This window comes from Tachypleus tridentatus, chromosome 12 (assembly GCF_004210375.1).
Source record: "Tachypleus tridentatus isolate NWPU-2018 chromosome 12, ASM421037v1, whole genome shotgun sequence".
NCBI lineage: Eukaryota > Metazoa > Arthropoda > Merostomata > Xiphosura > Limulidae > Tachypleus > Tachypleus tridentatus.
Genome location: NC_134836.1, coordinates 72,745,555 through 72,760,593, shown reverse-complemented (window position 1 = coordinate 72,760,593; position 15,039 = coordinate 72,745,555). Strand labels below are relative to the sequence as shown.

At 33.1% G+C, this 15,039-nt stretch overlaps 1 protein-coding gene across 15 annotated transcripts in view; it reads right to left on the bottom strand.

The window, feature by feature from the left end:
• Nucleotides 1–15,039, bottom strand: part of LOC143233586 (uncharacterized) — a 175,557-nt gene that overhangs the window by 14,055 nt on the left and 146,463 nt on the right. For 14 of the 15 annotated variants that reach the window (XM_076469956.1, XM_076469952.1, XM_076469955.1 and 11 more), the window contains 9 exons: nt 14,270–14,500; nt 11,450–12,079; nt 9,817–10,323; nt 7,497–7,700; nt 5,968–6,342; nt 4,759–4,966; nt 3,569–3,812; nt 3,246–3,345; nt 645–735 (listed from right to left, as the gene is read on the bottom strand). In XM_076469956.1, the coding sequence (XP_076326071.1) occupies nt 645–735; nt 3,246–3,345; nt 3,569–3,812; nt 4,759–4,966; nt 5,968–6,342; nt 7,497–7,700; nt 9,817–10,323; nt 11,450–12,079; nt 14,270–14,500 (2,590 nt within the window). The remainder of the gene's footprint in view (nt 1–644; nt 736–3,245; nt 3,346–3,568; nt 3,813–4,758; nt 4,967–5,967; nt 6,343–7,496; nt 7,701–9,816; nt 10,324–11,449; nt 12,080–14,269; nt 14,501–15,039) is intronic. The other variant, XM_076469959.1, reaches the window with a different exon arrangement.

Below are 15,039 nucleotides of genomic sequence, written 5' to 3'. Positions count from 1 at the left end.
TTCAATGACATTCTAATAATTGTCTCTTTACATAGATTGTGTAATTTTAATTGATTTTCATACATAGCAGGAAACTGCTTAGGGGTCCAGGTGATTGAGACCCAGCTATGCCATAAAGCACGTTTTTACAATGAGCTAAAAACAGCTACTGCCAAGATTTTGTCTTGTTTATGAGCTCCACCTGATAAGTTCCAAACAGTGCCAGAATGAATTAAATATCTGCAAAACTATACATTTGCTGCCATGTATCCCACTGGTGGGCCACAGATAATTATGTTTCAAAGACAAATTTCTCTTGAAGTACACGAGTTTTGAATACCGTTATTCCTTCTCCACACCTCTTGGATGTTTAATTTTATTTATACATTATGTATTATGTGGCAGTGAACATTTAAAAGGGTAATTTTACAAGTAGATTCTTATGAATATGACAGTCCCAAGAAACTAGTTAGGATTTGATTTTATTTTCAAAAGATTTATCTGTTGTTAAGCACAAAGCTACACAATTGGTTACCCGAGTTGTGCCCACCAAAGATATCAAAGCCAAACTTTTAGCATTATAAATCTCTAGGACATTGCTGAGCCACTTGAAGATGATGTTTTTTTCTGCAAAATACAAGAATCCAAAGAACTGGATAACTTACCTAGCTCCAACGACAGTCCAAGAGTACCTACATCAGGTTCTGATGGTGAGTTTGTTCCACTCATACTAAACTGGAGTTGTTGTTGCGATCTCTGTGAAAAAAAGATATTGGCAAGATACATGTGTAAAAAAATAATTTAGAAATGCTTTTTTCATTATAATTCAAACCCAAGAGGAAAAAAAAAAAGTCTTAACATAAATCTTCCACAAACCCTGAATACAAATAAAATCTATTGGAGCTAGTAGTTTTATCTCTAGCTAACTCCCCTGTATAACTTTTAAAGGTAGATTTAAAAGTGTACTAAGAATTTAATATTCACAATACTACAGATCTCATAATATTCCCTTTGGTAATGTTATTTGTTTTGACTTTGTTTTAGATAACTGCACAAAGCTATACAAGACCTATCCACCCCAGCCGTCTCATAAATTTGGGTTGGCAGACAAGATGAAAGGCAGTTGGTCAATAGCACCCTTTGGTAACTCCATTGAAGTAATGAGATTTGACCACCATTCTTGTAAAACATTCAATAAAGACCACTATCCTAACCATTAGGTCACACCCAGCTCAGTACTGAAAACCTCCCTAACATTTAGTAGTTGCAAATAAGAGGATAAATACTAAACAATATTTGTTAGTATCCAGCTTATGAGCTACTATGAATATGCTTTTACTGTTGGAACTCAAAGGCAAGAAAAAATGCAAGTTTTTTTTTTTTTTTTTTTTTTTTTTGGGGGGGGGGGGGAAATGTACATAAATCTCATGTTCATATGGAAATAGAAATAAAAAAGAAATGTTTAAAAAGACTTTCCATTTCAAATAACATATCAAAACATTGTAATTTATCTTATTTATTTCAAATTTGAAGTTTTAAGTACTTGGCATCTATGACTACTTGTCTTCATAATAACTTATAGTCTGCCTAAATGAAAATGTATTTCTGATAGTTACTTCCCTTCAAAAGATTAGCTTTTCTTGTTTTGTGCTGCCTTCTATTTGCAAACTTTTTTGAATATGTGCCACAAGCCTTCAGCCTCCTGTCAGCTGAAATTCAAAATTTCAACATGTCTCATGTAAATCACTATGTATCTCCTTGCCACCAATAGGAGGTCAACTACTATCATGTGATGTGACTATGTGCCACTACCAACTTTGAAGTTTGGCAGAAGACATGAGAAACTGGAAGGGTTGGAAATACATTTTAATTTAGGAAAATTATACGTTCTTATACAGTACTCTCCCTACGATTACAAGATTAGCTTGAATCTCACTGAATTGGAAGAGGGACCGATATGAGGGAAGCAAAGGTGTACCCACCAAAAGTGCCTAAAAGGACACCCTTTAATTGAGAGGAACAGATAAAAAAAGATCTGAGAAGGAGTCAGGTCTTTGCCATGAAAAGTAATAAGAAGGGTGACCACACATGGTGGAACAAGAACAGAAGATCCACATGTGAGAACATGATAGGTAAGAGATGATGTGGCATCAGGGAAAAGTATAACAGACAGGGTCAGAAAGGGTACAATCAGGAAATGGGACTCTGAGCTGTACTTGTAGAACATTGGGTTTTTTGCAAAGAAAGGCAGACTTGTAAGACAGAAGCCACCCATGACAACAAGAACACTGTAATCATATCAAAATAAAAATATTATAAAAAGCAATAAGAATGACCCATATATATGGAAATGGATGACAGGCCAACAAAAATATAGCATCACAGCTGACAGCAGAAGGAAAGAGGATGAAATATCCCCAGAAATACCATTGGGTTCCCACAAAAAAACACCTCATAAAGGAAGAAGGCCAGTGCTGGAAATCAGGGCAGGAGTAGGATGAACAGGAAATTTTTGGTACCCATCTCCCAAATATGCAAATATGGGTTTACCCACAATTAGTGGTCCAGACTGTGGAAGCCTGCCCAAAAATCTGTAAGGGCAGACCAACCTAAAGGTCATGGGAGATAAGCATTTCAATGCCATTACCAAACAGGATAGCAAAAACTCAGTGTAAACCCTCCCAAAAAAAAGGAATGGAAAAAATAAGGAAAAAACAACACTTACCTCAGATCCAAGAAAACTGACAAGAACTGAACAAAATTATATTCAGCATAAGACTGTAAAAGGTTTGAGAAGTGCAGGAGGAAGAAGGGCACAAAGGAGACAAGGCAAGTTCCATATAGTGCTTCATCTCCTTGTGAATAAAGGTTGTGAACTCCTCTTTACATTGGTGACTGGGTTGATGGAACAGGTTAGAATGGAAGGGAAAAGACTAAGTGATAACAGCAACTTTGAAATTCATGAATGATATTAAACCAGCAAAAAATGTACAACAAACATAGGTTAATTGCATACTCTTGAAAAATATTAAAATGAAAGTTAATCCAAACTAAGTTAAAAAAAAAAAAAGTTGAATCACACCTAGGGTAATAATTGTTCTAAAGAAAGAGGTCTGCACTTTAGCACTGCCAAAAAGTAAGTTTGGTGGCACTAGAATGTTTATTTAAAAACAAAACAACTATTTTGAAAGGAGGTATTACTGCAGATTTTTAAATAAAAATATAAATTTATGAGCCAAAAAATATGAAATTCTCTTTTCTCTTACCACCCCTTGCTGCTGCTGAGTTCTTGCCCCAACTTTTGCTCTTAATTCTTGCCGTACAAACTCAGATGTCATTCCTGCAGTACTAGCCAGACCACTCCGACTGGAAGAATAGTAAGTAAAATTAGATATTTAATGGTAATGAAGTTTTATATGGAAACAAATATTGTATATAGTATAGATACATACAAACCTAACAAACAACCATCACTCTAAACTTACACAACTAAATCATTTTATTTGTTTTGAACTTAATTACTGAAATGTATAACAGAAGTGAAGAACCCAAGAAGAAGAGCATTAAACCACACAACTTCAATTATTACCATTCTGCTGAATTGGTAAAAAGCTGGAGGCTTGGTTGATCAAAGTAGTTGGAGTTATCAACAGTAGCACTGTAGCTGACAGAAGTCGTTGAAGCTATGGTGTTGGTAGCACTGACCGAATTAGAAACCTGGTTTCCAGGCAAAGAATGACTACTGAAGTTTGGAGAAATTTGTGGCTGAGGGGAGAGGTGCTGTTCTTCTGCAGCATGTACTTGTTGAGGTGTACAAGGAGAGTTAACCCACCCTGTAAATACTTTATTTTTATTATTGTTGTTTTTAATGACTGAAAAATAAACAAACAAATGAATAGTTTTTTTTATCTCAATCAATATGTTTTACTCTCTTTCAACCATGACATCACGTCCTAGCCATGCAGCTCGTTTGTTTGAAGATGTTAAGTCATTCATTACGTCTTTTACTGAATTATGTACAACTGTCTTTATGGATATGATTAACTGGCCTTTTATTCTGGAATAATCAAAGCTGGACACAAGATGGGATTAGTCCTAAAGAAGTAGATCACAAATAACCAGAATTATAAATTTTAGGTTTAAATAAGTTGTATTTATATCTTACTAGACAAACTATTTGTAAAACAAGTTAAAAAGTTCTTTATGCTTAGGAACAACTTTAAATACATTAATAACTCTTTATGGTAAGAATGAATTTTACAAAATTTAGTATTGTATTAAAATAATCTAATTTCACACAGCATATCAGTCTGTTTGTCTTTAGGTGACAAGAATGTGAAAAACTAAAGCTTGATTGATAAATGGCTTATCATAACTTTATATTTGTTGCAGTTTTAAAAATAGGAGGGCAAGAATATTTAATTTCCTATCAAATAATATAAAAATTGTATAAATTGATATAAAATTATTCATATAACTTTACATTAACAGACTTGGGTAGTTTGTTTTTTTATTAAAATTTTGACAGCTTGCCATTCATATACCACTTGCTGTGATAAAATAACTTTCAGGTCAGAATCACTCAATTATCTGTTATTTGCTTGATAAAATTTAAATACAAGCTTTATTACTTGACCAAAATATTGTTAATGTGCAGTATTAAAAAAAATATTTTCAAAATTTAAAATATTTCAATATTGGAATGCCATTAAAATAATACATGTGTGTATATATATGAAATAATATACAAAAATGTGTATTTAAGATGTCCAAACATACCAGACCCTGAGACGGTTCTTTGAAGCATCTGCTGATGCAAGATATTTTGATAAGCATTTATGGAAGATTGAGGTGTGTATTGGGTGCTTCTTTGAGTTGTAACAGAAGGACTTTGAGATTTACCTCCAGAACTAGAGCTTGGCATTGATTGAATATGAATCTGTCGTTGCTGTTGTCCCACAAACTTGTTCTGTCCTCCATAACTACTCTGTTTACGCAAACAAATAGAAAACAGCAAGAGATTTTGACTTTTAACTTGTTTCACAACAGCATGACTTGAACGTCGCCTACCTTAAACATTGGTTTACTGATAAAGTAGAATAAATTGATAATTAAATGCTTGTTTCTCAATTCTTATTTAAGGCACTTAACCAAAAACTACTTAAGTATTTCTGTAAGCAACAAAGTGATTTAAACCACAACTTTTCATCAGTTGTTAGGAAACACAACTTAAGAGTACAGCATTATTAAGATTGTAATCCAGTAAAGGTAGGTAAACAAAAACTAAATTTACTGACTAAAACTTCCAGGCTACTATAGCTGAAGGAAAATAGATATACAAGTCCTTTTCTGTACTGTATTTTGAAAGGGAAAATAAATGTGAGGAGCTTTTGAATAATGAAAACAGTTACTGAATAAACTTTCACAACAGAAAAGACAAAACTAAAATCCATACAAATACAAAAACGAAATATGTTAATCATACTTGTTTAATTCTGCAAGATAAACTTTTGTTACAAGCAAAATTCTTTGTAAACCTTGAACAGGGTAAATGAATTTTAATGCCTTACATTCATAACATTTATTGAATATTTCATGCAAGCCTGTATTCTAGAACAAACAATACAGGCTGAAAAAATACCTATTAGTGGAATGGTTAATAACCCTCATTAATAGCAATAGCATGTACTGTTTGTTCATTGTATTTCGTGTTGGAAACATTCACCCATATTTATTTCCAGTTCCCAAAGAAAGTATTTTCTTAACATTAAATAACATCTGCTGTTTAAAAAGTCTTAGTCTTTGTGCAAAAAGTAGATGTCCACAAAAAAACAGACACTTTCTTCACTAAAACCCCCCAATCATTTAGGAGGGTAAATATTAGAAAAACAAAAGAAGTCCACTTGGCATATAGGATAGCATTTCCACAATGGCAATAAGGATGTTGTATTTACAACAAAAACTTTAGTAAAACTGTTTTGTCTGTACCTGTGATAATTGGGCATTTAACATAGGATTCTGTTTCTGCAGTGACACTGCAGGATGTTGTGTCCACTGTGTTTGGTTAATTCCTGGCTGTGGAGACACTGCTTTGAGATGAGGTGACCTAGGACTTCCTGAACCACTGGAAGGATATGTTGGCATCGGATGCGGTGAAAGGCGTTGTTGTTGCTGATATGAACTAGCAGGGGATGTCGAACTGGGATACGGTGGCTGAGATAAGGGCGAGTATGGAGACTGTTGGTCGCCACGCTGACCAGGCGACAGCTGAGACTGCACGGTTTGCCCAACCTGACTCGAGATTTGACCCACCAAATTAGTAGAGTAACGGGGTGACAAATGCTCAGGCTTGCTGGACGAGCGCTGCAGTATAAAGATATTAAATTAGTAATATGAAGATACGTTACTTTTACACACAGCTTCTGATATTTAACAAATTTCTTTTAATAATATATTGATCTCACACTGGAATTATAATTACCATATTTCAGTAAAAAATATGCCCGCATGCCCTAGTATTTAATGCAACTTGCACTACTTGAAAATGTTAAATTGTGTAGAAATAATATTTCAGTTAACACATAATGAGTCTGATTCAATAAACATCAACTTATAATAAAGCAGGATAAATATATAAATCCTACACACCTACAAAAATGGCCTTGTGTTTGGAATTTATAGTGAATCTTCCTTTAAAAAAAAAAAAAAAGTACTTCTTTATACCATATGTATGTTAACATCTACAATGCGATTAAATAATACAGAATAAACAATGATTTAAAAATATTGATAAAAACAGCAGGAAGATAGTATAGCACTTTACATGATGGGATTAAAAAAAACACCTCCCCACACACTTACGTTGCTTATTGCAAAGTCTAACATATTTTGTAGTACTTGAAATGTTGAGTGTGTCTTTCAGTAAATGTGATATACACACCCATGAATGTTATATACATTTTAGTTCCAATCAACTCTCCTGTTACATTCAGAAGTTAAATGCATCTCCTACGTTGTGGTTCATACTGATCTGATGTAATTTCAAAGAAACTGAAACAACTCTGAATGGAAAACGTTTTTTCTTTCGACAGTTTTTCTTGTTTTATGTTAAGTATTATAAATCACAGTACACTCATTGTAAAGAGAAGGATAAAAAAAAAAAATTCTATGCAACATTAATTGTAAAGAACATTAAACTTGCATGCTGATTTGTCAGACTAGTAAAAGCTGTTGTTTTAGAACAACGTGCTGCCATTTTATTCAAAATTGCCGACACCTTCTACCAATACAATTTCTTACAAACCACGTTTCAGAATGTACCCAAGCTGGTATAATATATTTATACAAACACTTTAAAAGTCGAAGTTTAATCTTCAAATACCAAAAGATAAATAAAAATAAATTTTAAATTAATGATAATGAAACAAAACTCTCCATGGATTTAGTGCAAGTTTAAAATCTCGTTCTAATGCTATGCTAAATTTGTTAAAACAGGGTACAACTAAAGGATTTCTAACCTGCAGTGTTACATTAGGAGCTACAGTGTTATTTAATAAATCATTCATATTTTTGTGGAAAGGAGGAGCAGAAGAAAGGGTGAGCTGATCATTCACAGGCTGGTGAGTTTGAAGGGTGAGCTGCTGTTGTTGCTGCTGGGCTAACAGTCTCTTCTGTTGTTGAAGAAGGTATTTCTGACGCCTTTCATATAATCGGCTTTTCATCTGGAAAAAAAAAACATTACAAAAACTAATTACAAGTTTTGGACAGTTGCCAAATGTTAGAAGTCTTGAAATTACTTTTTCGTGTGTGTGAGAAAAGTAATTAACAAAGTTCTAAACGTGAAGAAAATCCACATTAGGTGTATCAAAACTTTAAAATTAACCTTATTTTACATCTTAAATTTTCAAGTTTTCACAGATTTTCTACATTCACACAATTCAAACCATATTAAATGATATTTATTTTCTATCAAGTATCACCTCATACAAGTAGAACTGTAGCATACCATAACAGCTGAATGGAAGTGCATCACTTAGATGAGGACATGATGACCACATTAATGTGGGATCTGTGTACCACCATCAAAAAAGGATTCAAACTTCCCAATGTTTACAAGTTTCATATATGTAATTAAATATTAACATTTGTCTATTTTTGTGTATCTATAAAATAAACTTAGTATAATTAAAGATGTTTATCAATGAATGGGGTAGGGATAATCACTCTCAATCATGCTTGTATGGCCACAAAGCTCATAAAACCTGACTGATGAGCAAATATTGAAACAAGGAAAATAAAAAGTGTTTCAGAAAAATAACCTATTCCTATGTATGAGGTACAAGTCCAGAGTTGATAAGGGTAGAACCAGAAAAATAAAAAGTCAACAGAGACTGTTTGTGATAATAGTAGGCTAACAGACAAAGAGTACAGTATAGAGTTTAGCATATAGGTCAGAAACATTTATTTTGGATATTCACATAAAGCTAAACAAAGATTATCTGGATTTGAAACCCCAATTTTAAACTGATCAAAGAGGGAAGGACAGTTAGTAAACAGCACCTACCACCAACTATTGGGCTACTCTAGTCAAATAGAGAACTGTAACCATTAGATGTTAGTGGCAACAAGACATGAACCATGAACCCTCACAAAATGTCTGACATCATGTTTGGTCCTCTCTCCAAAAAACAATAAATGGAACAACCAGCATATTACAAAAAAAAATCAAAAGGAAGACAACTGCTAGTAAACCAAGAAGCATCTCACAGCAGAGACATCTGCAACATAGTTAAAGAAAATACCAAAATATGACAAAAGTAATAAAAGTACTCAGGAACCCTAATTTCTTTGCAAAAAAGTTGAATTAGAGATTCTATAAAATTATCTACAATCACAGCATCTAAAGAAATATGTTACATAAATGAATTGGAAGCAGGGCCCAGTTGAACCAAAAGAACAGACAGGACCATCCTGAAGAGAATAAACCAATCTTTCATGAAAAGTTAAGCAAACACAACGAGAGAAGAATGAAAAAAAACCAACAAACAAACAAACAAAGAAACTAGACATAAGCCAAACTAAAAATAAAACTCCAAGAAAATATAGCCAGCTTTTCAACAGTTGCCAAAAACAAAAACTCTTCACCCACCCACCACTCTAAAAAAATATAACTATATTAAGTTTTCAAATAGAATGAGATATAGTGTGGTCTGAGTGGGGAAACTGAATATGTACATTCAACAACATGGGTGAGATTGTTTTGGTCAGGAAACAACAAAGGTTGCTTTATCCTCCAGAGTGGTCCAGATCTGAGAAATGAAAACAATAATAATAACAACAAAGGGGATTATTACTAAAGTAAAAATCACACTGTTGACAAGCAGATTCTTGGAGTGTGAAAAATTCTAAATGACATGACAGGTTTTGGGTCTGCTAGTTGGACTGCCTCAAAAAGTGAGAAGGAAATAATAATGAGGAGCTTATATACAGATGTGAAATAGTGGTCGAATTGACATACATGAAATCACAAGATTTAAACTTGCTTTCAGCAATGTAGTAAGCTATAAAGGCTGCAGCAAGAGAGATAAGATTCATAACAATGTTTAGTTTGGTAGAGAAGAGAAACTTTCATCTGGATAAAGTTAAATATACAAGGTGTGTTTCAGAATTAAACAATTTTTTCTAAACATCATGTCGGACACATTAAATAATAGTAACAAAAATTTTCATGACAAACTGCATACACACACAAGCCAGTGCAAAATTATGTAAAACTTTAAAATATATTTAATAATGGTTCTACTGAAACAACCATTTCCAACAACTACAGTTTCCTACCTGTGGTGCAAGGTTGGATGGGATATTTCCAGCCCCTGGATACTGAGATAAACCTGCTCGCTGAACACTCAACATTTCTAAAACTTGCTGTCCATTGGTCACTGCACCCAAACTGGGCACTATGGATCTCTGACTAACAATCACACTGTTGTAAGTTGGAGGCTGAGACAAGGACTGGGAGCCAGAGGTTGATACAGAAGTTGTGATGGCACTGGGGGAAGTAGTAGTAGTTAACTGAGGATATAAGGCTGGAGTAGCAACTACATGGGAACTCGACGAGACTGGGGTACTTCCACTGCTAGGAGTTTCGTAGCTCATTAACTGCTTTTGAATAGCATTGATAGCCATTTTTGCCTGAAGATCTTGAGTGGACATCATTGATTGTGGTGCTAGTTGAACAGTGGTTGTACTTGTTACAGACGTCTGACTAAAAGCTTCATCAAGTAACTTCACCACTACTGAATCACCAGCAGATGGAGACTCCATTTCTTGTTCCAGGCTCCATACCTGTCACATAGGAAAACTTAATATTTAAACAAAATGTTCTGTAACTCAGAGTATCACAGTCTAGCTAGAGCATGTGGGTTATTCCACTCTAGAAACATAGAGACGTACTTGCAAGAGTACAGCCTTTCATTAAATTTTAGTGAGAATAGGTACTTTTAAATTATCAAACTTGCATACTTGTTATTAAATACAAGGCTACACAGCATGCTACCTTTGCCCACAGTCAGGTTTATAGTATTGTACACTTTCAGACTTTAATGGGTGTACCTGTGGCACACATTCTCCTGCTTATTACAGTTGTGATGCAGGGCCCACCTTGAGGTCCTGAAACCTTGTAAGTTCTGGATAAATTTTGTGTACTCTATTTTTCCCTGTGTAATTTTCCTATTTTTACTGGAACAAATTGAAAATTAGGTAAGTCATCTGTCTAATTCAACTAATTAGGGTTCGTTAAAAAAAAACAACTAATAATAAATATATAATTACAAAAAGTTGTACTGCTTTAAAAAAAATATTATATGGAAGCTTTTATTATGCATTTTAAAAACACATTTGATTTTTGAATCTCAACTTTAACCATATGTAACTGTATAAAAGATTAACCAATATTTTTACCAGTAATAGCCCCAGTGGTTCAGCAGTAAGTCTACAGACTTACAATACTAAAAATATGGTTTTGATACATGTGAGCAGAGCACAAATTGCTCAATCTCACAAATTAATAAAAAATATTAAATTTCAATTCTGATTTATCTACCTTTATGTATAAACAAAAGTTGTTAATTTGTCTGGCTGGTGTCAATAGCTGTCATAGAGAGCTGATAAAACCAACTTTTATGCAATTTAATAGAAAACCTAAGATAGGACTCTCCTATGTATCAAGTGCAAGTAAATAAGTAATCATGGAGATGGTTAGAGTTTGGCAATGATTTCAGTTTTACTGCAAGTGACTCTTCAACTGTGTGAAGAAGTTAACAGCAGTATACATGAAGCCAATGCCAACTGAAAGTAAGATTTAAATGTCAAATGTAACAGTTTTGCATCAGATGACTAGTTGGTATGCTAGAGCTCAAAAGTAATAATGCTGCTAACACCCAAGCATGAAAAAAAAGTTTAATAAACCTACCTCTTCTAAGATTTGGGACAAAAGAGGGTCTGAGACATGATCATTGCTTGCTATTGTTCCTGTTGTCTCTGCTGAAATGGCATCTCCTAATAATTCTGATAGTGTCATATGTGAAGGTGATGGAATGCTTATTTGTCCAGAAGTTGGAAAGAAGTTGGATGATGATGCAGTTCCGTTATTGGTTGTCACATGGATTCCCAGTGATTTAGAAAGTTGTGAAGCATCTGGATTGTTGAAAATTTTCAGTAGTAACTCTTGTTGTGAAAGTTGTTGATGCTGTTGGGGGATGCTTGTATTGGACAGTTGATGTTGGTTGAAAGTTGGTTGACTCCACGAATCAAACGTCACATCCTGTCGTAGAAGGTTACGTATTGTGGTAGTGGATAAAGTTGTACAACTTTCCAGTGTTGCAGCTGGAGTAGACATTGTAGATGCTACTGTTGAAGATGCTAAATGTATGTTTGATTTAGCAGATGTGTTTAGAAGCTTTTTCTCAAGACCTCTGGGAAGTCGATCCTGAGGAAGTTGAGACATAATGGAGCTGGCAATGGTGGTAGGTATGGACGGCTCAGTTTTTGGAGTTTGAGCAAGCATGGACACCAGCATTGGATTCTGACCAGCCAAGTAAGCCTTAAGTAAAGTGAAATGTTAAGTATTTTATTAATATTGTATCTTTTCAATTTAAAGAACTCTCCTCACAAGTACATGAGTCTAAAAGCTATTACTATAGCCAAAACTAGACTGGCAATAAGCCATCAAGGAACACAGATGTCAGTTATTAGGGAATGCAGCCATAAGCTCTGTCAGCTAACCAGTCTTGGCCAGCAAAATATACAAAAATAATAACTTAAGATTATAAGTGAGTGAGTGGGTATAATCAATCTAATTTTTTAACAACCAGGTCTTGCAAAAAAAATAAATGTATATTCTGACCTCTAACCTTGAGGCAAGTTTCAGATTAAGAAACACAATAAGGATAAGACTTGCAAATTAAACAAGTTTGGATTTAAAAAAGATCAAAAATAAATGTAACTCTATATGACTTTCTACACTTTAGGTGTTATTCCAATTTCTATATGTACATTAAAAATGATCATTAAAATCTTAAAATTTAAGAGGTAAGCAGAAAGTTGTTTCAATTTCTATGATTAAAACAATCAAGTTTTTAAGGAAATTAAAGTGTTTGACTCCTAAAATGTACATCTTAAATAAATAACTACTAAAAAAGCTCTAAACATTTACCTATAATGGACTTCTAATCAATGCAAACTGACAACACAGATCAGACCTACATATTAATCCAGGCATTCTTATAGCAAAATTTATTACACCTTTCTTATTTATAATTATTATAATGCACTGATCTATCTACTGGGTACCTATACTCTTAGTAATACTTTCAGCCATAATCCTAATAACATCTCATAAAGTTTAGCCAATACAGGTGATTTAAAAGTCACATACCAAACTAACAAAACAATCTTCATAATAAAGAGAGAAAAATACTAAAAATTTATTGCACAGTTCACATATGCCCCAATGATACTGCAGGATCACTCAGCTAAAGCTGGTCACAGTAACCAATATTTTTTACCAGTAATAGCCCCAATGGTTCAGCAGTAAGTCTACAGACTTACAATACTAAAAATATGGTTTTGATACATGTGAGCAGAGCACAAATTGCTCAATCTCACAAATTAATAAAAAATATTAAATTTCAATTCTGATTTATCTACCTTTATATATAAACAAAAGTTGTTAATTTGTCTGGATGGTGTCAATAGCTGTCGTAGAGAGCTGATAAAACCAACTTTTATGCAATTTAATAGAAAACCTAAGATAGGACTCTCCTATGTATCAAGTGTAAGTAAATAAGTAATCATGGAGATGGTTAGAGTTTGGCAGTGATTTCAGTTTTACTGCAAGTGACTCTTCAACTGTGTGAAGAAGTTAACAGCAGTATACATGAAGCCAATGTATACAATTGATCACTATTACAGACCTATAGCACCAAATTGACCTTTAAATGGATGATCAATTGTAAAAAATCATAGAAATAATCAAGACAACTAAACTACAGCTTAATTTCAGTTAAAATCTATATTTAAAATCAAGGTCTAAATTAATCTATTACCATTCAAAACATTTTCGATCTATTCAGTCCTGATGACAAGAAAATTCCAAAATAACTGTTCACAATTATGTTCCAAAATTTATTTCAAGATTTATGTATAAGGGTCACTATATATGAAAGTAAAAACTGCAGTTGCTAATACTTGAAAGCATGAAATAATATTAAAACCAAAAATTTCAGCAAAGCACTAGAAATGTTTGATCATTGTGGTGTCTGATCAAAATGTCCATTGTTTTACTATTGTTTAAATTTGAGGTATAAAAACATGTTAAGAGAAGATCATACTATACTTAGCAATTATTGCACAGTTACATCCATCCATTATTACTGTGTATTAATGCAATCAAAATCATAATTGTTTAAATCCAATTGGGTTATGTTCAAAGTACTTCAGAAGTTTCTCTTTTGAAAAGGATTCGACACAAATATTTTTGTTTACATATCTATAAAGGTTGCAAGAAAACCAAAAAAAAACCTGCCATTCAATAAGAAAAGTAAAAGCACATTTCCAATACATTTTTGGACTTTTAAAAAATAATTAATAAGTTCCAATGTTTTTTTTGTGCCATTGCACTTTTAGTATTAATATATTAGCACACTCAAACTGAAAAATAAGAAATACTTGATATTTCTAATGAAAAATACTAAAAGCATCTAATAAGAATTTACTAAAAGTTCATACTTACGTGATTGGAGCGCTTCTGTGGAGTTTCTGTGGATGAGTCTGAGAGAGAATCTGAAGATTTTCTCTTTGCAGTTACACTTATGATATCATCTAAGTTAGAAGGACCCAAGGAGCTACCTGGCTGACTAGAAGAATCAATCCCCAACTGATTTAAGAACTGATCTCCTGTAGTTGACTCATTTGTAGGCTCAGAATTTACCTCTCCTATACTTTGGCTGTTTTCGTTTTGATTCTGGTAAAATAATAAAAAAAAATTTAATATAATTTTTTGAGAATACAGTTTTACACCTGCAACTAATTTCAAGATCCAGAGTTGTTCTGCTTAAGAATTTTATGACAGAGTAAGTAAAGTTTTGAAGTATTGTTCCTTCATGATGTTTTCTTAAGTTAATAAAGACAATAAAGAACCTTGGTACAAACATTTGTACTTTTGCATTTATACCATTGAATTATGCAATTAGTGAAACGGGTAAAAGCTTGTTCCATATAAACAATATTCAATTCACTTTTGTTTTCAGAGAAAATAGCAAAAGTACAAGACATCTTGGAAAACAAATTTTCCATTTCTCACACTAAAATAAATTTTAGAGAGGGAGGTATTTAATGGTAGGAATAAAGAACTGTAACAGATTATTAGTCGAGTAACAATATTAATCATGGCAATAAATTTTACAAATACAAAAAGGAAAATGGGAACATTAAATTAAAAAAAAAGTTTTAACTCATTCCAGAATAAAGTAATATACTAATGCTTGCCACAAAGCCCAAATT